The 24,844-nt window shown below is 45.4% G+C and overlaps 2 protein-coding genes across 5 annotated transcripts in view; one reads left to right on the forward strand and one right to left on the reverse strand.

Annotated features, from left to right (window-relative positions):
* The window catches only part of EIF4ENIF1 (eukaryotic translation initiation factor 4E nuclear import factor 1), a 35,727-nt gene extending 34,611 nt beyond the window's left edge, over positions 1 to 1,116 (forward strand). For all 3 annotated transcript variants that reach the window (XM_026660548.1, XM_026660549.1, XM_026660550.1), the window contains one exon: positions 296 to 1,116. In XM_026660548.1, the coding sequence (XP_026516333.1) occupies positions 296 to 537 (242 nt within the window). In that variant the 3' untranslated portion in view covers positions 538 to 1,116. The remainder of the gene's footprint in view (positions 1 to 295) is intronic.
* A 3,567-nt stretch (positions 1,117 to 4,683) lies between these two features.
* DRG1 (developmentally regulated GTP binding protein 1) lies at positions 4,684 to 23,052 on the reverse strand. 2 transcript variants are annotated; one of them, XM_024198009.2, is made up of 9 exons: positions 22,711 to 23,052; positions 11,976 to 12,099; positions 10,662 to 10,837; positions 9,496 to 9,565; positions 8,148 to 8,317; positions 7,562 to 7,692; positions 7,176 to 7,343; positions 5,928 to 6,050; positions 4,684 to 4,810 (listed from the first exon to the last, which is right to left on the reverse strand). In XM_024198009.2, exons 2-9 carry the CDS (start codon positions 12,097 to 12,099, stop codon positions 4,711 to 4,713), a joined length of 1,062 nt encoding a protein of 353 aa, XP_024053777.1. In that variant the 5' UTR covers positions 22,711 to 23,052; the 3' UTR covers positions 4,684 to 4,710. The 2 variants fall into 2 exon arrangements, with proteins under 2 accessions (XP_024053777.1, XP_024053775.1); XM_024198007.2 differs by lacking the exon at positions 22,711 to 23,052 and adding an exon at positions 12,457 to 12,669.
* Positions 23,053 to 24,844: the final 1,792 nt, after the last annotated feature.

Genomic DNA, 24,844 nt, shown 5'->3' on the forward strand with positions numbered 1-24,844 from the left:
GTCTTAAACATTTTAAAAACCTTATTTACTTTACATACAACAATAGTTTAGTTATATATTATAGACTTATAGAAAAACCTTCGAAAAACATTAATGTATTACTGGCACGCAAAACCTTAAATTAGAGTGAATAAATGAAGACTCGGCACACCACTTCTGAAAGGTTGCCGACCCCTGCCATAGTAGCTCACATTTGCCCTGTCCAGTTTCCATATTAGCTGTTCATTCACAATTCCTCTTAAGACCAAAAAAGGGTTTCCTGGCCTTAACTCTGCTCTTTTCCTACCTCTAATAGTTCTCCATTCTCCAGCCTCTGGAGCACAGGGATCTGCTGTTGGTGTGCAAACCACCCCTCAGAATGTGCCATCTCGGACTGGACTGCCTCATGTACACTCACAGCTTGACCATCGCACCAGCCAGAGGAGTGGTTCTCCTATTGGCCTTGCAAAATGGTTTGGTTCAGATGTTTTGCAGCAGCCCCTCCCTTCCATGCCATCCAAAGTCATCAGTGTAGATGAACTGGAATATCGGCAGTGAGCAGTGACCTCTACGAGGATGGGTAGCTGTTTCTTTAGACTGGAAAAAGAGTCCTGATAGTATACAGTGTGCTTCACCAGTTTGTTTTGGGGCTTTTATTTTTAGCACTCTGTGCAGAACTTCTTTTCAAGAGACTAAAGCACATGGCACCTGTCCTGGTCTCCATGTCTGGGTCAAGACTGAAGGATCCATATGGCTTGAACCATGAAGCCTGAAGACATTTAGATGCAATACAAAGCCAGTTTAATCCTGGAAATGTCTATTTTTTGTTTTTGTAAAATATGTGAATGAAGTGCTGATATCCTCTGGTGTAGAGGGAGCAGCTAAGGGTTCCTCCTGCAGAAAATTAAATGTATAGACCCTTGTGTACAAACTTGTGTATAAACCATCTTTTGTATAAATACCTAGGATAGCTTTTTTGAACCTATACAGCTGTACATAAGAGTAGCTGATAAGTTGAGCTTTAGTTGTGCCTATGGTTTGGATCGCTCCATTGTACATGTGGAACTTATTTGTTTAAGATTAAAGTTGCAAATGCCAAGTGTGTGAGTGAACAAGATAAAGCTGATTTCTCTCTTCTCGCTGTTTCTCACATCTCCCTCTCCGAGCACATTTCTCCTTGTCTTATGTAATGTGCAGATTCAGTGTAGTTAAAGTAAAAGCCCACAACTTGCTTCTTGTCAACAAATGTCTGATTCCTTGTGGTTTTTCCATCAAAGGCAGGAATAGTTTAGTTTCTTGAAACTGCTTCAAAGATGAGACCTGGTGCAGTGATCCAAAAGGGTCAGTCCAAGACTTTGCACACAGTTCCATATTTAGTCAAGGTAAATGCATCCTGTATTGGTTGTCATAGTGCTCACAGCAGGGTTGGCTCTGGTCCTCTTGTTTAGCTGCATTATTTTTAATATGGATCTTCCAAAGTTAAAGGTCAACAACTTGAGCCTTTAACATTCTTACCCTTCCTCAAACCCAATTATTTACATTAACCATAGCATAGAACAAGTTACTGTAGCTGTCTCCAGTTCTACTTGTAGAGGGGGGTCCCAGCACCCTGTCCCAATCTAGTATGTATCTATTGATGCAGTTACTGTGAAATCTGGCTTTGCTTTTTTTTTTTTTTCTTGTGTTTTGAGGGGTGAGGCTGTTCTGTGAGCCTATTGTGTATATTTGTTTTAAAAAGGGTTTTTTAAAGCTTGTGCTTCATTTTTTCTGAACAGCTAGTGTGTGTATTCCTTCCTTCTACTGGATGGTTCCTGCATTCACTTTCTCACTTGGAGTCTAGTACTATTGTCTTACCTGCTTATCAGATGTTGTACCCTTAATTTGGCGTTTGCTTTCATCTTTAAAATAATCACCAGGATTTGCTCTTCTCTGACTGTGTAAAACCAGCAGCAGAAAATCACTTGATTGTACTATAAACAGCCAGCAAGCTGTAGGAAGTTTCAGATAAGTAGAGACTTTTGTGCAGAAAGAACAGGTGGGCATCTTTAATGTGGAATCCATTGAGATCACCAATATTTAGTATAAAGTCTCACTGGTTGTTACTCATACTCACTTAAGGTCAGTGATATAAAACATACAATCACAGCCCATCTTTGTAAAACTTCTCATAAATTTTTAACTTGACACTTCCCAATAGCATTCTGTAAATAAAGTCAATTCTACCAGCTTTCTGTCTCAACTGCTCTTAAACACAACTGTCCCTTCAGGTGATAGCTACCCTGTTGCTGTGACTTGCTTCTTGCCATGCTATTCCATGGGTATTTAAGCAAAAATATTTTCTAAAGTGAGTAACTCTGTAGGTAATGGCTGTAAACCAGTGCCCTAACTTTTAAGAGTTCCAACTGCAGTAACTAGTTCCTTTCTATCCTGAATTTGACTGCCTTGTGGTTATGCTGTAAAAGTAAGTTCTGTGACGATGTCCTCTTGTAATAGGATTATATTCTTTGTTCTGATCTGAATAATGCAATGGTAAAGGGACAGATATAAAAGTGGGCTTACTTCAAGCTATGATGGTAGCTTCAGGAAGTGAAGTGCCCATAGGAAGTCTTCCTTGGTTAACTAGCTCCAGCAAAAAAAACCACCTACTTCAGCCTTTCTATCTGCCAAGGCTGTGCTAGCAGATGCTTACCGTTAATATTATTTTTCCAAAGCTGAACTGTTGCAAATTATCTATAAAAGGAAAAAGCGAGTTTGAGCTACTGCATCTCCTGTAGCATAGGGCCCCTGGCAGTTGCCCTGATTGCTACTGCCTAATGTTGGCCCTGGCATTTATATGCAGAAAAACAGTTGTGGGACAGGTGAGGTGTGGAGTTCGTATAGCATGTAGGGGGAGGGGGACTCAAAGGAAAGGTTGAGAACTCCTACTATAGAACACACAAGGCTCCTGAATCCTGCAAAGTACCTTTAGTCTGACTTAAATGGTTGAACTGGTGCTATAGTACAGGGTAGTTTCACCAAGCCACCTATACTTTCTTGGGGGGGGGGGAGAGAGAGAAGAATCAGGGGCAATAAAACCTTCACCACTGTCCTGCTTTGCAAGCCTTAGCCTAGTGTTAAGTATAAAGAAAGGATTGTAGGTTCTACAACCCTTCTCCAGAGCAGTACAGTAAATTAATTCAAGCAAGTACAGTTTTTTACATTGTACAAATGGGCTATCAGGAACTCTCCCCCTTCCTTTCTGTGCACTTTCAAGGAGGCTTTAGTGTTGTGAGGGGTGGTCATTCACTGCACACAACTTAAATGCAGTGGCACACTTATACCTGGAGATGGGTATAAGAATATTTACTACTGTTGTATGTAATTCAGCTATAGACTATGAATATTGAAGAGCCTAATAAACAAACTAGTAAAGTCTCACAAATTGCCTATGGCATGCTACTAGTCCTTATCTTAGCCAGGAAGAGAGGCTACTGTACTGTCCTTCCATCTCATAGGTCTTTATGGTGAGGGGAATTTGTATAACTCTCTGGCAAATTACTAGGGAAAGTGGTTATCCCAAATGACTCATCTAGAGGGCTGTCACTGAGGGATTCTACTACCTTCACCACAACCATTAGCTTATTTTTAGGTACAAAAGAAAGGCTAAAGCTTCCACCAGCATTCGTTATCTATCTCCTGATTAACATACAAATTTAACATATCTAAACTCAATGCTGAGTGCTCCTTGGTTATAAAGCTATAGCCAAGAGATGCAACACCACTGGTCATTCAACCAGATTAAGTTTGTTTAGCATTAGGTAAATTGCAGGGTCCTTTTGCTTCTAGGAAGGTAACAGTAGCAGGCACAGTAGACAAGGTGAGTGGTATATTTCTACATTGCAAATGGATGATGAAACAGACAAACAGTTATACTTTTGTAGAAGGAAAACTCCCATGAACTTATTGCATTAGGACAGACAAGTATCCCATTAACTAAAACCACTTTTTTTACACTAAACTACATAACCTAGTGATTTTCTTCTGACATTTAATCTTAGTAGCAAGTTGTAGATCTCCCTAATGTAACATGAAACTAGTCATGCTTTACCTCTGAAAGGAAAATGGACTTTCAGAAGATTCTCTCCTGTAATGTCAAGTAGCAGAATTTAGCTAAATGGAGAAACATTACAGGAGTATCCCTGTAATCTAAAGTTATCCATTCAATGCCCCCCAGCAACCCTAGACATAAAGCCCATTCTGTTACTACCCAAGCAGAACTTACATGATGACTAAAGAGCACCAACATAAACTCTTAAGTAGACAACAGAAAGTGAAATGTAGGTCAGTAGCCCTACCACGTAGCATAATTAAATATTTAACGAGATGATAGTATTGGGTAACATTCCTCCTATCTGGCTGTAGCTCAGTGATACAGAAGGCTGAGGGATCAGCTATTAACCAGAGCTGCAAGGCATAAAGCCTTAAATATTTCAACAAACACCTTTTGTGAAGGCTAGTAGAATCAGGGCTTCCTACTCTGAAAGGAGGGCTTATGAGTTCCCCATTGGTAAAGAATCAAACATGCCTATATCCTTGGCACTCTATCACTATAAAGTAAGCAACCATTCAAGTAATCTTCCCCCTCCACTTAACTCCTCAACAAGGTCTGGTCTTCAGCATTCAAAGCTGAGCTTAAGGGAAGAAAGTGACATTGACTAAGTCAGCCACCATGGCAAGTTAGCAGGAACAATTTTATTTCTTCACAATCTGAATGACATCCTCATCCTCAAGTGTGTGATCTTTGCCAACTTTCTGCGGATTGTGTTTAACAGATGAACCCCAGACCAGTGCACTGAAGGGAAGAGAGAAAAATTAATAACTTACAAGGCATGCAAGTGCCACATAATACCCTGCTTACTGTGACAGGCAGGTGCTATTCTGTATATACAGAAGGTAGCTTTATAAAAAGATACCTTTTGCCCATATACAAGTACCTGCTCAAATGATCTTTGTCTCAACTCCAACTGAAGAATAGAATCAGCCACAGCTACTATTAAGCATGCAAAGCAAAACAGCTCCTTGTACAGATAGGTAAAGTACCTATCATGCTGTGGATTACAGTTATTTTCATGCTTTTAAACATATATAGTCCCAGAAGAGTATTTCACAAGCAAGCCAGAGACAGAATAGCAAAGAAACATTGCTTCCAACACTATGATTCTATGGTTAGATTTAGTGTTCCCTCTAATTTTTCCCACACGTGTGCAGAATGAATTGTTAAGTGCACCAATATGGAGGTGATGTGACATGCATCACCTTCATATTGGTACAAACAAAATTCATGGGGTGGGGTCTCAGGACTGGGGCAGAGGATTGGGGAAGTGAGGGAACCAGCTGGGGGCTTGGGGTGCAGAAGAGTGCTCCAGGGCTACAGCAAGGGGAGAGAACTCCCCCACCTCTCTCTCTCTCCCCCCGCAGCAGCATCTTGGCTGTGGGGGAGAGGTGCCTCTCCCTGCCACAGCAGCTCTGGAGGTGGGGCTGCGGGATAGGCACCTTCCCCCCCTCCACAGCAGGTCCAGGTCAGGGGAAGGGTCACCCCATAGGCACCCACAGAGAAAAATTAGCAAGTGCTGCTCAGCAGCACCCACTGGCAGCCAAGCTCCTTCCGCCTCCCCCGTGCCTCTCACCTGCCAGCAGCCCCACTGACCAACTCTTCCCTCTCCCTCCCGCCCACTGCGAACAGCTGTTTTGTGGCATGTAGGAAGCTGGGGGGGAGGCAGGGAAGATACAGGGTGGGGCCTGGATGGGAGGGGAAAAATAATCAAGCACGTCCCAGCTAGAGGGGAATTTGGCACCAGGTTCCAGCTGGGTGGGTTCCCTGAGTGCCTGCATGGCAGGGTGGGGGAGAAAGAAAAGAGGGTTACTGCGTTTCTGGCATATGGTAACCGTCTTTTGCAGACAATACTTACTACTTAAATTCTTTAATGAGATTTTTGTGAATCTTCATACAAAAATCCTCCACTGTGGTCCTGGAGTCAGGAAGCACCACAGGAGAAGTGTAGTCTGGTAACTGTCCTTTAGGTTTGGTGTAGCTGCAGTACAGAATGAGCAATCAGCCAATACAAGCACTACCTCCCTCCCATCTTTCTTTTAACACAGCAGGGTCTCCACAACAGGATCTTGTTTCCACACCACCCTAAAACACATCTTCAACAATTATTCTTGAGACTGTAGTGAGAGTCCTGTTTTGTTTTGTTTTAAGTTATCCTTTCACAGCAACTCTTTTATCCTCCTACTAGGAAGTAAGGCAGGGGTGGGCAAACTTTTTGGCCTGAGGGCCACATCGGGATTGTGCAACTGGATGGAGGGCTGGGTAGGGAAGGCTGTGCCTCCCCAAACAGCCTGGCCCCTGCCCCCATCCATCCCCTCTCACTTCCCACCTCCTGACTGCCCCCCTCAGAACCCCGAACCCATCCAACCCCCCCTTGCTCCTTGGCCCGACTGCCCCTTCCCGGGACCCCCCCTCCCCTATCCAACCCCCCTGTCCCCTGACTGCCCCAACCCCTATCCACACCCCCATCCAACCAACCCTGCTCCCTGTCCCCTGACTGCCCTCCCGACCCCTATCCATATCCCCACTCCCTGACAGGCCCCCCGGGACTCCCAATCCCAACCCTCCATTCCCCATCCCGACCGTCCCCCCAGAACCCACTGCCCCTCAGGGCCCCCCACTCCCTTACCCGACCCCCCTGCTCCCCACCCCCTTACCAGCAGCAGGAGCTCGCAGCCACAACACCTGGCCAGAGCCAACTGCGCTCCCCACGCTGCCCAGTGGGAGCGGCGGGCCAGAGTGTGGCCTGCCCGGCGGCATGGCTGTGGGGGACAGGGGACAGCGGGGGAGGGGACGGGGACTAGGCTCCCCGGCCAGGAGCTCAGGGGCCAGGCAGGACGGTCCTGCAGGCCGCCGTAGTTTGCCCATGTCTGAAGTAAGGCAACACAGATCCCAACGCTGAGGAAACAGTTCTCTGTCTGCTGTACGATTGGGATAACAGACAAAATTGCATGGCCTCTGATTTACATATCGAATAAAACAGATTTTTGATGACAACGTTTTGTACCTGCTTGCAAGAAACCATTATATCTAGAATGGATGAATGAGGACTCCCAGCTAATCCTCTACTTAACTATGCAGAAAATCAGCAGCCATTAGAACTCACATTCGCACCAGCCTCAGGTAGTCCCAGATTCTCTCCAACAGATCATCAAAATTCCAGCGGTGGTGAGCAGAAATTGGTACACAGTGTGGCACCTTGTAAATGATATCCAGTTCTTCAATGGATATCTGGTCAATTTTATTCAGCACATAAATACATGGGATATAAACTCTACAAAGAGAAAAACAGGGTGATATGAGGATGTCAGCAACACCCAAAATTACTTCCTTCTACTCTCATAAGAAAAACCATCTGAGAGTGGGTATGAAACAAGGACTAGTGAAACTGCATCAATATCTTGGCTTATATTGGAAATAGACTTTGTAGGATAGCATTTAAATGTAGGCATGCTAATCACACAGCAGGATTTCCATGCCCTGACACAGTACCTGTTTCCTTCAACAACGTCGATTAGGTCATCAGCAGTAGCATCGCTGCGCAGTGTGACATCAGCATTGTGAATTTTGTACTCTGCTAAGATGCTCTTCACTGTTTCAGCATCTAGCTCACTCTGGGGGCACTGTATACATAGACACAATGTTAGATAGGGAATGGAGGAGTTTACATTCAATCAGCTATTACAATTACTGATGCTAGCACCTAGCACAAACTGCTTTCTGACCAGAAATAATTAATAGATTGCACATCACTGGAGGGGATGCTTTTGGCATAGATGGCTTGGGGACAGTGCAGAGGAACCTCAATTCATGGCATTATCTTATTGATCCCACTTGTCCCACTAATGGCTGTAGTAAGAAGTTTTCAGAAGCAGCACTTCCATCCACTTAGTTATGACAAGTACTGCCTCCAGGTCACTGCTGCAAGAACCAGCACCCCAGATGCAGAAGGAAGACCCTTTCCTAATCACAGAACCAGTGCTTCCAGATTCTCCGTTCATGGCAAAAGCATCTTCCTAGAATCAAGCAGCTTTCTGAATTCCTCATCATAACGGCCTGTTGCAATTTCCATACTTACAGTAGCTGTGAGGTTGATGCCACCTTTATCTTTCTTCTTATAACCAATGTTGGGGGGCTTGCTGTTCAGCCGTATTCCAAAGCCCTCCAGTTCATTCTCAATTATCTTTTTGTGTCCCAGTGGTTTCAGTACATCCAGAACAATCAGAATTAGGTTACAGGTTCGAGCAACTGAGGATCAGAAAATAAAGTTCCTCAAATGGTAAATTCACACACGCTTTCAAAAGCACAATACTGCTAGAAAAACAAAAAAAATCCATCAAAGTTGGTGACAAGATGAGATACCATCAGTGGGCTGAACCCTACCTATGTTGGTAGCAACTGCAATTTAGTTACCATCTGAATTTTGTTCAGAGGTCTACAAGAGCTAAATTTCTAGTCTCAGTCTATTTCCTGATGTTTACATCACATAAAATGTCAAAATCTCTGAACTATAAGGTTAAGGTCAAAAGGGACCACTAGATCATCTAGTCCGAACTTAAACCTACCTAGTTAATACCCTGGATAGCAGACAGAGGCCAATGATTGAATGGCCCTGGAGAATTAAATTATCTTTTTACCTCTAGAAGTAATAATTGAAGTCAGTTGGGGAAGCAATGTGGTGAGCATTTGCTCCCACTATCCGAGCTGTACTTCTAGTTTAACAGAGGACTTCATCTTCAGTGTCACTAAACTTACATGTTAGGTGAGCAATAAGTTATTTCATGGCTGAAATTAAGATGAGGCATGTGTCATCTGATGAAGTCAGTAAAACCCATGGGAACCAATAAGGAATAAGTCATGTCACATTTTTAAAGCATCACTATATTTTCTCGGCCTATAATCTATTTGGTTTTTCGCTACCAGTTTAAATGTTGGTCAAATAATGTCACCTAATGCAGATGTTAGATTATTTAGGTCAGAGCCTGAGTGGCTGAAATAATCCTGATGTCTATGTTTTGATACCACAATAATACACATAGGAAACAAGTGTGTGAGAGAAATTAAAAACAGCTTTGTTTAATGTGAAATTGTGTCTGCCTCTGAAACATTAGTGTACTTCACGGCAGAAGCCATAATGACACAAAGAACATCTCAGCACTAGGAATAGCCCAAGCTTCAGGCAATCTAGTCATGCAAGTGGAAAATAGCTACACCTCCACTGTCTACAAATTAAATAACTCCATCATAAAAGAAACCAATGCTTCCACGGCATTAGAAATACTGACAGCACATATCAGGATTTCCAGGGTCCAGAAAGCTATCTCAGACCCATACAACAACCACTCTGAAACCTGGCCTTTCCACCAGCACGAAAGATAATGGCTAAATTGGCAATTGACTGCTTCCTTCAGCCCTGCAACACTCACCTGCAATGACCTGCCGGCCTCTGCCTTTCCCATCTTTAGCTCCCTCAATAATTCCTGGGAGATCAAGAAGCTGTGTGTTTAGAAGAGAGGAAGGAAATTCATTATGTACAGAATGCCTCTCTTCCCACAAAGGAACAAAGACCTCCTCCCACTTCTAATATTTACTGAATCTATTGGCGATCTGAATAAATGATGATAGACAATTATTTCCCCTTTGACTACTACACATAGCTTTCATAGATTCCAAGGCCAAAAGAAACTATTGAGATCACCTAGTCTGACCTCCTGTGTAACACAGGCCCCATAATAATCCCTAGAGCATAGCTTTTAGAAAAAAACATCCAGTCTTGATTTAAAAATTGTCAGTGATGGAGACTCCACCACAACCCTTGGTAAACTGTTCCAATGGTTAATTACTCTCACTGTTAAAAATTTACACCTTATTTCCAGTCTGAATTTGTCTAGCTTCAACTTCCAGCCATTGGATCGTGTTACGTCTTTCTCTGATAGAATAAAGAGCCCATTATCAAAAATTTGTTCCCCAAGTAGATACTTATACACTGTCACCCCTTAACCTTCTCTTTGCTAAACTACATAGATTGAGCTCCTTGAGTCTATCACTACACAGAATGTTTTTTAATCCTTTATTCATTCTCGTAGCTCTTCTCTGAGCCCTCTACAATTTATCAACATCTTTGTTGAATTGTGGACACCAGAAATGGATGCAATGTTGTAGCAGCAGTCGCACCAGGGCCAAACAAAGAGGTAAAAGAACCTCTATACTCCTACTTGAGATTTCCCATTTGTTCATCCAAGGATCACATTAGCCCTTTTGGCCACAGCATCGCACTGGGAGCTCGTATTCAGCTGATTATCCACGACAACACCCAAAACTTTTATTCCCTTTCTGTAGTGGTGGAATGAAACATGGTGATTTGTGTTATATGAAATGAAGAACTCCCCTGCTGTAGGACTTTCCCTCCAAAGCACAGTGAGAAGTATTGACAACGGTTTAAAGTTAAAACTCAATAAAAGGTTTTTAGACATGTCTTCTCAAAACATTCCCACATACTACTTTACCTCTAACTTATTAACAGCAGACTAGATGGCTCAGCTACAGCCAGGGCCAAGCTATATATCCCTCCTTGTGAGCAAAATGTTCTCACCTGTATCTTTGCTCCTTTGTATCTAATGACTCCAGGCACAGTAGTCAGTGTGGTGAACTCATATGCTGCCACTTCAGAATACACACCAGCAAGGTTACTCAGCAGAGTAGATTTCCCCACTGAGGGGAAACCCACAAACCCAATTCGGGCATCACCAGTCTTTGCAACATCAAAACCTACGATACAAAAAAAATTAACAAGAAAGTTCAAAGGTCCTCTGATTTTGGAGAGGAGGCCCATTAGTATGACATATACTTTCCAACGAGAGGAAGTGTAGTCCATGTAGCTTTACTATGGAGGCACAGCCTACAGGCTACTCAGGTGAATATGGAGTATTGATTATGAGAGATGTACCTAACACGGACTACACTTTCATATTTAAAAATTAAGGCTACTGCAAGGTGCTCCATTAATAGCCACTCTCAGGTTTCTGCTAATGCACCCATTTCACTAAATCCTAAATAAATCTACATACCAAATACCTAGAGATTAAAGTAATTTCTTTCTGAGGCTCTGTATCTAACAAAGAAAAAAAAAAGCGTGGTTCCTCACTGTAGCTGTCACCACTATTCTGTATGTATAAATATCTTCTTTCTGTGTGTTCCATTCTATGAATCGGATGAAGTGGGCTGTAGCCCACGAAAGCTTATGCTCAAATAAATTTGTTAGTCTCTAAATTGCAACAAGTACTCCTGTTCTTTTTGCGGATACAGACTAACACGGCTGCTACTCTGAAACCTGTATTCTGAGACTATCCTCTCCCCACACACACTTTGCAGCAGCACCACACTACAATTTTAGTAGCTAGCTAGAGTGGATCCAGTGAGTCTCTCCACTAGCAATGGGGAGAGCCCCCCCAGTTGCTGTGTAGACGTACCCTGGGACAGGGGTCGGCAACCTTTCAGAAGTACTGTGCCGAGTCTTCATTTATTCACTCTGAGTTAAGGTTTCACGTGCTAGTAATACATTTTAACGTTTTTAGAAGGTCTCTTTCTATAAGTCTGTAATAGAAAACTAAACTATTGTTGTATGTAAAGTGAATAAGATTTCTAAAATGTTTAAGAAGCTTTATTTAAAATTAAATTAAAATGCAGAGCCCCCCGGACCAGTGGCCAGGACCCGGGCAGTGAGAGTGCCACTGAAAATCAGCTTGCGTGCCATAGGATGCCTACCCCTGCCCTAGGAGAAAGTTAGGGCATCCAAAGGTCAACAGACACCCCTTTCCTTCAGCTACCGCCACACACTGCCCCTGGAAACGGGAAGTGACATCTCTGGCGAGGTGCGCTAGTGCAGTGCTCCCGAGGGGCTACCCACCTTCTCCGGGGCCACCGCCGCCGCCTCCTTTCGGGGTGATGAGCTCCCGTCGCAGCTTGGCCAGGCGAGCCTTCAGCAGCCCCAGGTGGTGCGCCGTTGCCTTGTTCTTCTGCGTCCGGGCCATCTGCAGAAAGTCACAGCGCAACGCTACTGACCCAGCCACGCAAGGGCTCGGGTGGCCCGGCCGCGCGGCACCTTCTGCCCGGGGAGCCCCCAGGCGCCCCAGTAGGCCGGAGAACCCACGAGTCCTGATCCCCCATCAGCAGCCTGCGGGGCCGTCACCCCGGCGCGGAGCCTGGCCGCGCAGGGAGCGCCACGGCCGCCACACAGCCGCCTGGGGCCGGGAAGGGGCAGGGGCCGGGCGCAGCGCCCCGCAGGCCGGGGGACCCACAGCTGGCCTGGCCAGCAGCCTCCAGCCGCCCCTCTCCGAGCCGGCAGCTCGGCTCTCCCGCCCGGCCCTCCCGGGGGGGGGGGGCGGTACCTCAGCCTCTATCTCCGCGATCTTGGCCAATGTCCCGCTCATGTTGGCGACGATCCCCGCCCGCTCGGCGACCAGCTACACCGACCCCGCTCCTCAGACCCAGCACTGCGCAGCCGCAAAGCTTCGCGGGAGTCTGGCAGCACTCGCGAGATTCTACCGGCTTCCCACTACAGGCCGAAGAGCCGGCCACCTCCTCAAGATAGCCCCGCCCACTCACGAGCCAAGGCCACGCCCAAAGACCCACCCACTCTGGCACGTAACTCCGCCTCTCCCCAAAGCCACCACCTCCAGAAGAGAGCCCCGCCCGCACACGAAACTGCGCCCTAACCCCGCCCCCTCAGAAAACTCCGCCTCTCCAACCCGAGGAGGACGAGCCTCGATGTCACAGAGCTAGTGGATCTGCGGCCTGAGCGCCATAGCGCCCCCTAGGAGCCAGCACCGCCCTCTGCGCCGCGCAGCCTCCCCAGTCCCGAGGCCTCACCTAACCCTCCAGGCATAGGATGTGGGTAGCCTGGCACGCTGCGCTGTCTGCAGCGTAGTCAGAGTGGGCCACACCGGAGATGCCCCACCTGTTCCCGCCTTGGCTCAGTCCCCAACCTCCTACTAGGTGCCTTTGCTTGGCAACCTGCACGGGGAGGGGGGAATGGAAACAAGCCAGGCAAAGAGCAGCTCTAGTTGCTTCAGAGATATTAAGAGAAAATAAAACATGTTCAAGGGTTTCCTCTTCCCTACCAACTAGGCATGGCTGGAAAGAGGCTGGGGAATCGTGGTTGCCCATTGCAAAGCAGCTGATGCACCAGGGACTTCCCAGTGTAACTAAAAGCATAGGCCACTACAGCTTGAGCTAAAACTCTAGCTGATGGGACTGTAACAACTCATGTCCTCTGCAGATTACAGGCCCAGTGGGTTACACAACATTCTATCGGGAGTCAAGTGCCAGAAAATTATGAGTCGGTGGGAAAACATACTCCTATTTCTATGATGGCTGTTGTTTGTATTACCGGAGTACCTAGGGACCCTAGTCGTAGACCGGGACCCCACTCTTAGTTCTTCCTCCAGCTGCAATTCCAAGGCAGTAAAACTGTGACAATTTGTATGAGGGAGATTTCAAGGATGGATGAGAGAGATTTTAAATGTCTCACTGAAGCACACAGCAAAATCTTTCTTCATAAAAAGATAATGGTTTTAAAACTACAAAAGGAAGACATCTCCCTCCATATGAGTGACCTGGTGGATCTGTAAATCTTACCAGTAAACAAAAAGGTGGAGCAGTGCAGGCTCTCTGGGCCCTAAAAAAAGGCCTTCTTGGCTGTATAACCCTCCCCAGTTTGCCAAATAAAGCAAAGCAAATTCTCCATGGAGAAAGGGAGCTTGGATCCTGAGAAATCCCCTTCAGAGTTCAAGGTAAGAGGGCAGGGCAGCTGTAGCTAATATGTATATAAAACAGATCAGGTTGGGTAAATAGTGGCTGCTTGGTGGAAGGAAAAGTTACTAGCCCTTGAAGGGGAAGCTCCTAACTATAGATACTTGTTTAATTTATTGTGTATTGAAAAATTAGTTTCTAAAGTAGTCCAAGGAACTGAGGGCTTTACAGAGAGGGGTTATACTAGCTCTTAAAATAAATCTAAAGTACTACCTAGAAGAGGATTCCCACCCACCTCTTGCCTAATAAATATGTTCTGTGGTTCTTGTGGAGAGGCCTGTGGGTCTCTGATATACCACGAGGACTTAGTGCTACACAAAAACACAATCCAAACCTTGGGGTGTCTCCCCACAACTCTGATCACATGATACTTCCTGTCCTGTTTTTAAAAAAAAAAAGTCAATAACCATCCTGAAAACATAATTACTGAGACTAACATAACAACCAACCCTCAGGAACAAAGAATTCCTAGTTCCATTATTGGTGTAAAACATACATGCGTAGGTGCTTGTCCAGTTGGTTCTAAACTGAAGTGCACATATTGTATCTGGCTAAAAACTCACCCCTTCCTAGGTTTTGGTTTAATTAACAAAGATACTAATAGATCTCTGTTTAAGCTTGTTCCTCAGGCTTAGTTGCTCCTAGGGTTCCTACCTCAAAACTGCTTAGCCCAGATCCTCAGAAAGTCTCTCATCTCTCTTATGTCCAGGGGAAATAAGGAGCTACCTACCTCTGAGCTGGCAGAACCCTCCTAAGCCTTTCCCAACAAGATCAACATCTCCTAACAGTAACAGAGCATGGTGTTTCAGGCAAGCACTACCAACCTACAACTTAATCTTTTACAGTGCAGCAAGGCTTATTCAAAGCCTGACTGATAATGGGTTATACATGGAGTAATATTTTTTCTCTTTAGTGTGAAGCCCCCCTAACAGGAAATATATTTGAATAATTAAATCCAAAGAAGTTACTGGAAGACTGTGTGACATGTGGAAATGGACAGGTGTAAGAATGGCAGTTAGATGATGGGACATCTCAGAAAGTGATTGTTTGAGAAGTAAATAGTTGGGAATGGACAACTGGAGGCACAGTTGGTATTAGGCCCTTGAGCATGATTGCTAGAACTGGCCAACTGGAACAGAGCAGTCAAAAATTCAGAGGATACTATTAGAGCACAGAGACAACAGAAGGGGGCTTTTGAAAAGGTGAGAGACTGGGAACAGGCAGGGTGGAATGTTAACAGAAAGCTGGATATAGTATCAGGAGCACAATATTATGGGTGTGAGGAAAGAAAAAGGGAGAGAAGAAACCAATAGAACCTGGGAGAAAATGAGGAAAGAAAGCGTCAGAAAGACACTGAAAAATCCACCTGAAAGTCTGACTGAGCTCCATATTATCTCCCTGCACTGAGGATGTGAGTTGCTGCTTTACCTGCCTCTCTTCCTCTTTTTTTTTAAACAGAAAAACAAAAAAATTTTTAACTGAGAAAATTCTGTTCCCTAAGCCAGTTAGTTTTGATTAATGTAAATGGGTTCAGGATGATATCCCCACTACTGAGGTAATTATGTAACATGATCAACCTCAACTCACCCAGTGCCTAAACATGGGACACAATTAGGGATGAAGACCCAAAATGGGAGACAAAACATAAACAAGTATCTTTAAGATGAGTAGAAATCAGACAGTGTAAATAAACTGTCCAAAACTGTTGTTTGCAGTGTTTTTGTAGCGCTGTTGGTCCCAGGATACGAAAGAGACAAGATGAGGGATAACTTTTACTGGACCAGCTTCAGTTGGTGTAAGGGAAAGCTTTTGAGCTCCACAGAGTTGTTCTTCAGCTATAGAGAGGTAACCAGAGTTCAAAACTAAATACAAGGTGGGACAGATTGAACCCCTTATGCTTAACAATGTCTCTTCCACACACAGAAGTTGGTCCAATAAAATATATTACCTCGCCAACCTTGTCTCTCTCGTTGTGTAAAATTTCAACTTATCTAATCAAACTTTATCAATAATATAAGATAATGAAAGCAAGATATCACAAGATGGTGTAGGTGGGGAGCAAATTTGTATCTGAAATAACAGATGTCCCTCTATCAAACAGCTGACAGGTATTACACGGTGTGGTTTCAGTCATGACTGCTAGAATAAGGAACTGTGAGACATATAACCACATGATCAGGCACACAACCACAGCCCATTCGGGTCATGAAAGAAAAAAAATCAGAGCTGGAATTTAGCTGGAATCTGTTTTCTCTTCTCAACTCTACCATTCACTCTCTGTGTGATTTTTGGGCAAGTCACTTCCCCTGTCTGTGCCTCAGTTTCACTTGCTGTACAACAAGAATAATGCTTACTTGCCCTACAGCAGTATTGAGACTTAATTCATGAATGCCTGTAAGGGACTTTAGATCCTCAGATGTAAGATATTCAGATACCACAGCAATGATTAAGATAGCACAGATAGGTGATATGTATTATATGCACACAAGTTTTACCAAATCTCCTATTCTAAACAATCTTATTCTTAATAGGCCAGAGCCCAAGGTCATTACTCAGGTAAAACTTTTACAGAAGCCAACTGAAATTTTTGAGTAAATTAAGTAAGGATCTTAGGATTTGGGGTGACTGGTGTAAAATGCAATGACGATTGTATGATTATAAAAGTAATAATCATGTCGATGTCTGTAGTCTCTGCCTTATTTATAGTCAATGCAAAGTTATTTTTAAAGGAGCATTTTTTGTTAACTAATTTCTTCAGGTATATGACTGTTTTCTATAACCGTAAAGGCAAACGCTTAATGAAAAAGTAGTTTATTCACAGGGCTGAAAAATACTCCCTTTAACACAAGGACCACTCTGGAAGCTCACAGTGCAGTGTTACAGGGTTCTGTAGTGAACCTAACAACTTAAGTAAGTCCTGAGGCACAAGGCCAAAAGTTGTCAGCCTGCTCAGCACCATAAGAAATGAAGGTGTGCCACTGTAGTTACACACACTGTCACATCTCTTATTGAATCTAATCCTTCATGCCAATTACACTCAGTTAATTATTGATACATTTTCCTACTCAGAAGAGCAGATAATCTTCATGTCTTGACTAGTTAATCTGTAAATGTCAGACATTAAGCACTGTTGCCTACTTAAATTACGATCTAACACATTTTATGAAATGGAGAAGATCTATCTAGAGGCAGCTTGGCTGCCCAGGGATGCCCAATTCTTGGTGTGTTCAGTAGTTAGACACTGGATTTGTTTTTGACTGGAACACCCAGTCAAAAAGGGATCCCGGTGACCAGGCCGTTGACTGTCCGGTTGGCGGCACCGTGTAAAGGAGCTGGCAGGCTCTCTGATAGCCTCCGCGCCGCGTAGTTCCCAGGATGCAGCCAGCATGTCCCCTCTCCGGATCCTATGCGTAGGGGCAGCCAGTGGGCTCCGCACGCTACCTCCCGCCCCAAGCGCTGCACTCACAGCTCCTATTGGCCAGGAACTGCAGCCAGTGGGGGCTGCATGGGCAGTGCCTGCAGAGGGGGCAACACGCAGAGCCACCTGGCCGCACAGGAGCCGAAGTGGGGACATGCTGCTGCTTCCGGGAGCTGCTTGAGGTAAGTGCCGCCCGCAGCCTGCTCCCCTCCCGGGCCCCCACCCAACCCTGATCCCCCTCCCACCCTCTGAACCCCTCAGCCCCAGCCCCACCCCAGAGTCTGCACCCCCAGCCGGAGCTCTCAAACCCTGCTTGCATCCCAACCTCTCAGCCCCAGCCCAGAGCCCCCTCCCGCCCTCCGAACCCCTCGATCCCAGCCCGGAGCACCCTCCTGCATCCCAAAGTCCTCATCCCCAGCCCCACCCTAGAGCCTGAACCCCCAGCCGGAGCCTTCACTCCCCCAGCAGGCCCCAGCCCTGATTCCCCTCCTACCCTCCGAACACCTCAGTCCCAGCCCGGAGCACCCTCCTACACTCCAAACCCCTCATCTCCAGCCCCACCCCAGTCTGCACCCACAGCCAGAGCCCTCACACACCCCCATGCCCCAAGCCCCAGCCCAGAGCCCCCTCCTGCATCCCAAATCCCTCATCCCCTGCCCATCAGAGCTCGTACCCCCAACTGGAGCCCTCACCCCCTCCACACCCCAACCCCCTGCCCCAGCCCAGAGCCCCCTCCCGCACCCTGAACCTAGGGTGACCAGACGTCCCAATTTTATAGGGACAGTCCCGATATTCAGGGCTCTTTCTTATATAGGCATCTATTACCCCCCATCCCATCCCAATTTTTCACACTTGCTATCTGGTCACCCTACCTGAACCCCTCATTTCTGGCCCCACCCCGGAACCCACACCCGCAGCCCAGAGCCTGTACCTCCTCCCACACCTCAACCCCCTGCCTCTTCCTGGAGTCCCCTCCCATACTCCGAACCCCTTGGCTCCACCTGCCAGCCCTCATCCCTGGCCCCACCCCAAAGCCCGCAGCCACAGCCCTCGCCCCCTCTTGCATCCCAACCCACTGCCTCAGCCTGAAGCCCCCTCCCACACTCTGAACTCCTCATTTCTGGTCCCACCCTGGAGCCCACACCCCCAGCCACAGCCCTCACTTCCTCCTGCACCCCAGCCATCCCAGTGAAAATGAGCAAATGAGTGAAGGTGGGGAGAGTGAGCGATGGGGTGGGGGTGGGGATGGATTGAGCAGGGGCGAGGGTGTTCGGTTTTGTGGGAGTAGAAAGTTGGCAAGCCTATTATATTCCCATCTCTGCTACAGGTTTCCTGTTTTTAAATCTGGTCACTCTTGGACTGAATGGAGTGATCAGATTTAAAAACTGGTTCCTTCCACAGGTAACTGGAAATAGAGCCTTTCCGCTCTAGACTGTTTGGAAACACAGCAAGGAGGGATAAAGTGAGGAAAGAAAGGAGGATGGAACACAGGGAGAAAGAAAGGGTTTGTATTTAAGATGATCCAACATGGCCATGAGTGGCTAACTTTTTGGGCATTTGAGAGTAAAAAGGTTTTGCAATCAATGCTCTAGCGCAGCAGTTCTCAAACTTTAGCAACCCGAGGGCCTCCATTTTGATTTAAAATTTTTCGGGGACCCCAACCCCGCCCAGCATAGCCCTTGCCCCACCCTCTTCTCTGAGGCCCCGCCCTGACCCACCCCCTTCCCTGAGGGCCACCCCCCTGCTCACTCCATCCCCCCACCCTCATCCACTTTCTCCAGGCTGGGGCAGGGGGTTGGGGGGCAGGAGGGGGTGTGGGCTCTGGGCTGGGAGTTTGGGTGCAGGAGGGGGTGCAGGCTCTGGGAGGGAGTTTGGGTGCGGGAGGGGGCTCAGGGCTCGGGCAGGGGGGTGAGGTGCAGGAGGGGGTGCAGACTCTGGGAGGGAGTTTGAGTGCGGGAGGGAGTGGGGTGTGGGCTCTGGGCTGGGAGTCTGGATGCAGGAGGGAGTGGGGTGCGAGCTCTGGGCTGGGAGTTTGGGTGCGAGAGGGGGCTCAGGGCTGGGGCAGAGGGGTGGAGTGCAGGAGGGGATGAGGGGTGCGGAAAGGAGTTTGGATGCGGGCTCTGGGTTGGGGTATGGAAGGAGGTGAGGGGTGCAGTGCTTGCCTCGGGCGGCTCCTAAAAGCAACTGCCACATCCCTCTGGCAGCGGCTCCTAGGTGGGGGGCCAGGGGGTCTCCACACGCTGCCCCTGCCCGCAGGCACCTTGGCCAATGGGAGCTGCAAAGTCAGCACTCAGGCTGGGGACTGTGCGCAGAGACCCCCCTGCTCCCCTCAGCCCCGTGCTGGGATGTGCTGGCCACTTCTGGGAGCGGCGCGGACCCAGGGTCCCGGCTCCTCCCCATCAGCGCCTCCCCAGCGTGAAGAAGGTGCTGGGAGAGAGGGGGAGGAGTTGATCAGTGGGGCCCGCGGACCCCCTGGAGTACCCTCGGGGACCCCCAGGGGTCCGCGGACCCCAGTTTGAGAAACACTGCTATAAGAAACGTCTATAAGCACCAACATGACTATACATCACTAAAACGCATGTCCCCAGCAATCTACCTGTCACACATTCACATTAATTTCTGGATACAAAATAAGTAAAATTAAGATTGACAATAAGAAGACACCCACCATTAAGAATACAGGACTCCAGTAAAACAAAGTTCTAGGAATAATCGTGTACATCCAAATACCCTCTTTTCAACAAAAGTATCAAGTTTTTCAAACTTCTTTAAGAAAGACCTAATCAGACAATTATTCCTTCCCTTTACCTTAGGAAGCATAATAGGACTGATAAAAATAAGAATGGAAAACATTAGTTTTATTCCATATAGTCCAAATTCTCTGGAATCCAGATAATGTATATCTAGTGATTAGAACGAATTTTTCTGTATTACAGTAGCATCTAGAGACCCAACCAAGAAGCAGGGAAGGAAGGAACCAAATTGCAGAGAAGTGTATAGAGATTAATAAGGAGAATAAAATTAGCCAGCTAAGAAACATGTGCAGTGAAAGCAAGGGCAGGGGATAAATGGAAGATATGGGAAAGAGCAAAAGTAGACAAGCAATTAACATTTTTCAAAAGAACTTTTACCACATTAAAGACAACTAAAATACCTACATATACTCCCAGTTACTTTTCCATAATAATGGCCATACTGGGTCAGACCAAAGGTCCATCTAGCCCAGTATCACATCTTCCAACAGTGGCCAATACCAGGTGCTTTAGAGGGAATGAACAGAACAGGTAATCCATGTAAGCAATTGCTAAAGTTGTCTCAGAAATGTTATGCCCTCTTGAATGGGAAGAGCTGTTCACATGCTTGTGAATAGGAGGGCTGGTGTACCACCAACCACCATTCAGATGTGATCCATAGAAGAACCATAGAATATCAGGGTTGGAAGGGCCCTCAGGAGATCATCTAGTCCAACCCCCTGCTCAAAGCAGGACCAATCCCCAGACAGATTTTTACCCCAGTTCCCTAAATGGCCCCCTCAAGGATTGAACTCACAACCCTGGGTTTAGTAGGCCAATGCTCAAACCACTGACCTATCCCTCCCCACATACCACAGAATTTGAGAACCCTTGCTCTTTGGATCAGCATTCCCATGGGATGCCTCCCTGTCAAAAAATAATGAACTCAGGGTAACTTGTAAAACTAAGCTGTTAGGGGCCAAGGATTCTCTTAGTTCTGATTGTACAGGTCCTAGCAGTGGGGTCCTGGTGCCACAGTAATACAAATAAAGTGACAATCAGCCTAATAAGTAGGGCCCTACCAAATTCATGGGCCATTTTGGTCAATTTCATGGTCAGAGGATTTTAAAAAATCGTAAATTTCATGATTTCACCTATTTAAATCCGAAATTTCACAGTGTTGTAATTGTAGGGGTCCTGACCCAAAAAGGAGTTGTGGAAGGGAGGCAAAGTTATTGTAGGTGGGGTTGCAGTACTGCTACCCTTACTTCTGCGCTGCTGCTGACGGCTGTGCTGTCTTCAGAGCTGGGGAGCTGGAGCAGAGCCACCGCCAGCAGCAGCGCAGAAGTAAGGATGGCATGGCATGGCATGGTATGGCCACACTTACTTCTGTGGTGTTGCTGGTGGGGCGCTGCCTTCAGAGTTGGGCATCCGGCCAACAGCCGCCGCTCTCTGGCTGCCCAGCTCTGACAGCAGCGCAGAAGTAAGGGTGGCCATACTGCAAACCCCCTAAAATAACCTTGCGACCCCCTTGCATCTCCCTTTTGGGTCAGGACCCCCAATTTGAGAAACGCTGGTCTCCCCCATTCAATCTGTATAGTAGAGGGTAAAAGCACACAAAAGACCAGATTTCACGGGGGGAGATCAGACTTCACAGTCTGTGATGTGTTTTTCATGGCCCTGAATTTGGTAGGGCCCTACTAATAAGTAATGAATGCTGAATTCATTGCCCATTACAACAGTGGTATTTGACAGGAGTTACATTTCACTGAAAACTCAGGAAAGTTATTATTAGTTCCTAAAACTGAAAATATGTCACCATATAGTATATTAAATATTTACTGTATAGTTCTGTGAAACAGAATTAAAAAGTAAACAAGTCATATGACTACGCATTATTATACATTACTCAATTGTCTGTGAGGGATTACTTCGCTAACATGTTGTAATCCATGTGGAACAATGTCCGACTAACTAGTTTAAAGGTTATCATAACTGAACCAACCCCACAAGGTGCAGAGCATCCTCAAAAGCCATGAGAGTTGAGGATGTTCAACTCTTTGAGAGGATTAAGCCCTTAGTTACCCAGCAGGACGCAATTCTACTCACCTTATTTAAATTAGTGGGTCCCATTGATTTTAAGGGGTATACCTGTGTGAGTAAAGTGACCAGGAACTGGGCCATTGTGACATGTGCTGTGTACAGTACATCCATGTACTAAGACTATGTTTATTATTAAAAAGCTAATAAAACTCCTCTGTGCTACTATTCAAATAGAGGATATAGTGCTTGAGTGGGGACCAGGCACCTGAAGAGAAAAAATCATCAAAAAAGATGTGAGGAGTGGGGACAACACAGGAGCAGGAAGAGAGCAACAGAGAAAAGTTGGATAAAGTGGATGAGAAGAATTTTTTCTGCTGACAAAAAGATATTGAACACAAATAAATAACATAATTGAGAGAGAGATATTTAGAGAGAACATGACAGAGAAAGAAAATGGACTGAGAGATCAACCTGGAAAAGCAAGTGAACTCCCTGCACTGAAGGTGGGTGTGAACCCTTTAAATATAAAACTAGTTATTTGTACTCCGGTTAGTACATTATCACCAAGCCAGTAATTTGCTGGTTCTGATGAGGGTAAACAAGTTACAGGGTAATAATACTTCTAATAAGGTACTTACACCATGTGGTGTGGGGAGGTAGATTGCAGCCACCACTTAAAGAATAAAGAACTCAGTCTTCCAAGTCTCAGGCCAATCGTGCACAACTTGTCTTAAATATAAATTTTAATAAATTGAGTTAAATTCTATCAAACATGCCTTATTCAACAGCTAATTTGATACCCAGCAATCTAATAGTACATATCACATCTTAAATGAGGTAGCCTGAAATATATTTAACCTTCCAATGTTGATACTATAAATCTGTCATCTCCAGACACTGTAGTCTCACATTAACTCTTATAAATATTAAACATATATAGAAAGCAATGTAAATGGGTCAAGTATCTATTCTACTGTGAGTGGCTAATCCTTTTTAGTAAAAGCATATTTCTCTAATAAATATTAAGGGCAAAGCTAACAAAAACAAGTAATATATGGGGCATTTGTTAACTGATTTAAGTATCAATCATCTATACATAGCAATATTCCTCTCCCCCCCCCCCCTTCTCCCTATGAATCTTCAGTCTCTGGGCTTATTCTGGTTTAAACAGCAAGAAAGCAGCTTTGTGGGTGATACACCTTTAATAAAGGGAATCAAATATTGGATTCAGAAAGCTCCAAGACAGTTGGGAAATGGCAGTTGATCAGATGGGGGGGACTATAAGCTAGGGAGGGGAGGGTTGATGGCTTGTGATTGTGTATGTTTGGGACAGAACAAGCTTGGGATAAAGTTGACTTGAGTAGCAATTAAGTGATCACAGTTAGAGATAGAACATGTATGTATTTTAAATCCATATTAGCATTAAGAATAAACTGCTTTACATTTTACATTAGGGTATTTATGAGTGGTGCTTTAACAGCTGGAGAGACCATAAATATATGAAGGCCAAGGTATTAAGAGTGATAGGATGAAAATAAAATAGATTAGATCCCAGCCTTAACACTGCAAGAGTAACCTCTGTCATGTAAAAGAGGTGAAGATGCCAGTTAAATTGCTGTGCTGCTCTTGGGACTGCAGTAGTCTGCAGGTGATGATCTTTAACAGGCACGATACATTAATTAGAATATGAGTATGAAGAATGCTAATCCAATGCACTATTTAATGGAAAGAATGGCTGGCTTCACTTTCCACAAATAACACCACTTTGGAGTTGAATATTTAACTTTCCGTACAAATAGCGGGAAGCATGTTTTGGGTGATGCCCCTTTGCCGAAAGAGATAGAATGTTGGAACCAGAAGGTTCCATGGGGGTTGGAGAAAGGTCTTCTGAAGAAAGTGGAGTGTCGGCAGCAGGAATTCAGCTCCCCTCCCCCTTAAGGAGGAGAGACAAAGAAAAGGCAGGGGGGAACCGTAATAGGAAGCCGGGTGAGAAGAACTGTGTCAGGGAATATGGAGCTGAATAAAGCAAAAAGCAAAATAAACCAACAAAGGAAAAGACACAGAACTGACTAAAACTCACCAGAAAAGAGAAGAGGGTTCCTGATGATCTCTTTGCACTATGTGTGTGAAGCCTGTGAATTGTTGCCTGACATGTATGCTTAAATACAAATATTTTTTCCTCACTATATTGAGTACTCTTGTTTCTGTGACAGGCAAACAGATCTGGAGAACAATACTACTAGCATGTAATATCTATGCAACTTGTGAGTATTTAAAGTGGATGTGTAACAGTTGCAATCCAAATAGATCACCTAACTGCATGTTTGTATATGTAATATACACAAACCTTGATCCAGTGGTAAAAAGCTACACTGGCAATACTCTGACTTCAATGTAGACAAGCAACTCCCACTGACATCAACAGAAATACAGCACACAGATTGAGGGCACTATATGGCCTTAAGTGTTATTACAATAACTCCGTTTTGGAAGTTGGAAGCTTGGTGTGCTCATTTGCACATCAATACCCAGAATGCTCTTTCAGCTCCACCACTATTTTATACATGTGCTCTGGTCTGAGCTCTTGGGGAAAAAACCTCAAAGTTTGGGATGTTCTTTTGTGCACAAAATTCTGTATTTTCCCTAGTATAACATTTTAAGTGAAGAAACCATATTTATGAATTGATCTGGGATTTTTTTTAATACCATATCTAATTTAATTTCACAAGTGTAGAAGAGTACACTTGAAGCCTGTGACTTTTTAAATACTTT

This window comes from Terrapene carolina, unplaced genomic scaffold (assembly GCF_002925995.2).
Source record: "Terrapene carolina triunguis isolate 2854851 unplaced genomic scaffold, T_m_triunguis-2.0 Scaffold790, whole genome shotgun sequence".
Classification (NCBI taxonomy): domain Eukaryota; kingdom Metazoa; phylum Chordata; order Testudines; family Emydidae; genus Terrapene; species Terrapene triunguis.

Bases quoted from the DNA above. Each gene is read 5' to 3' on its own strand.
- DRG1 (XM_024198007.2), bottom strand. From the start codon at position 12,498: ATGAGCGGGACATTGGCCAAGATCGCGGAGATAGAGGCTGAG. The intron at 12,100-12,456 runs GTACCGCCCCCC...GACTTTCTGCAG, and splicing joins TCGCGGAGATAGAGGCTGAG to ATGGCCCGGACGCAGAAGAA. The intron at 7,344-7,561 runs GTACTGTGTCAG...TTCTCTTTGTAG, and splicing joins GACGTTGTTGAAGGAAACAG to AGTTTATATCCCATGTATTT.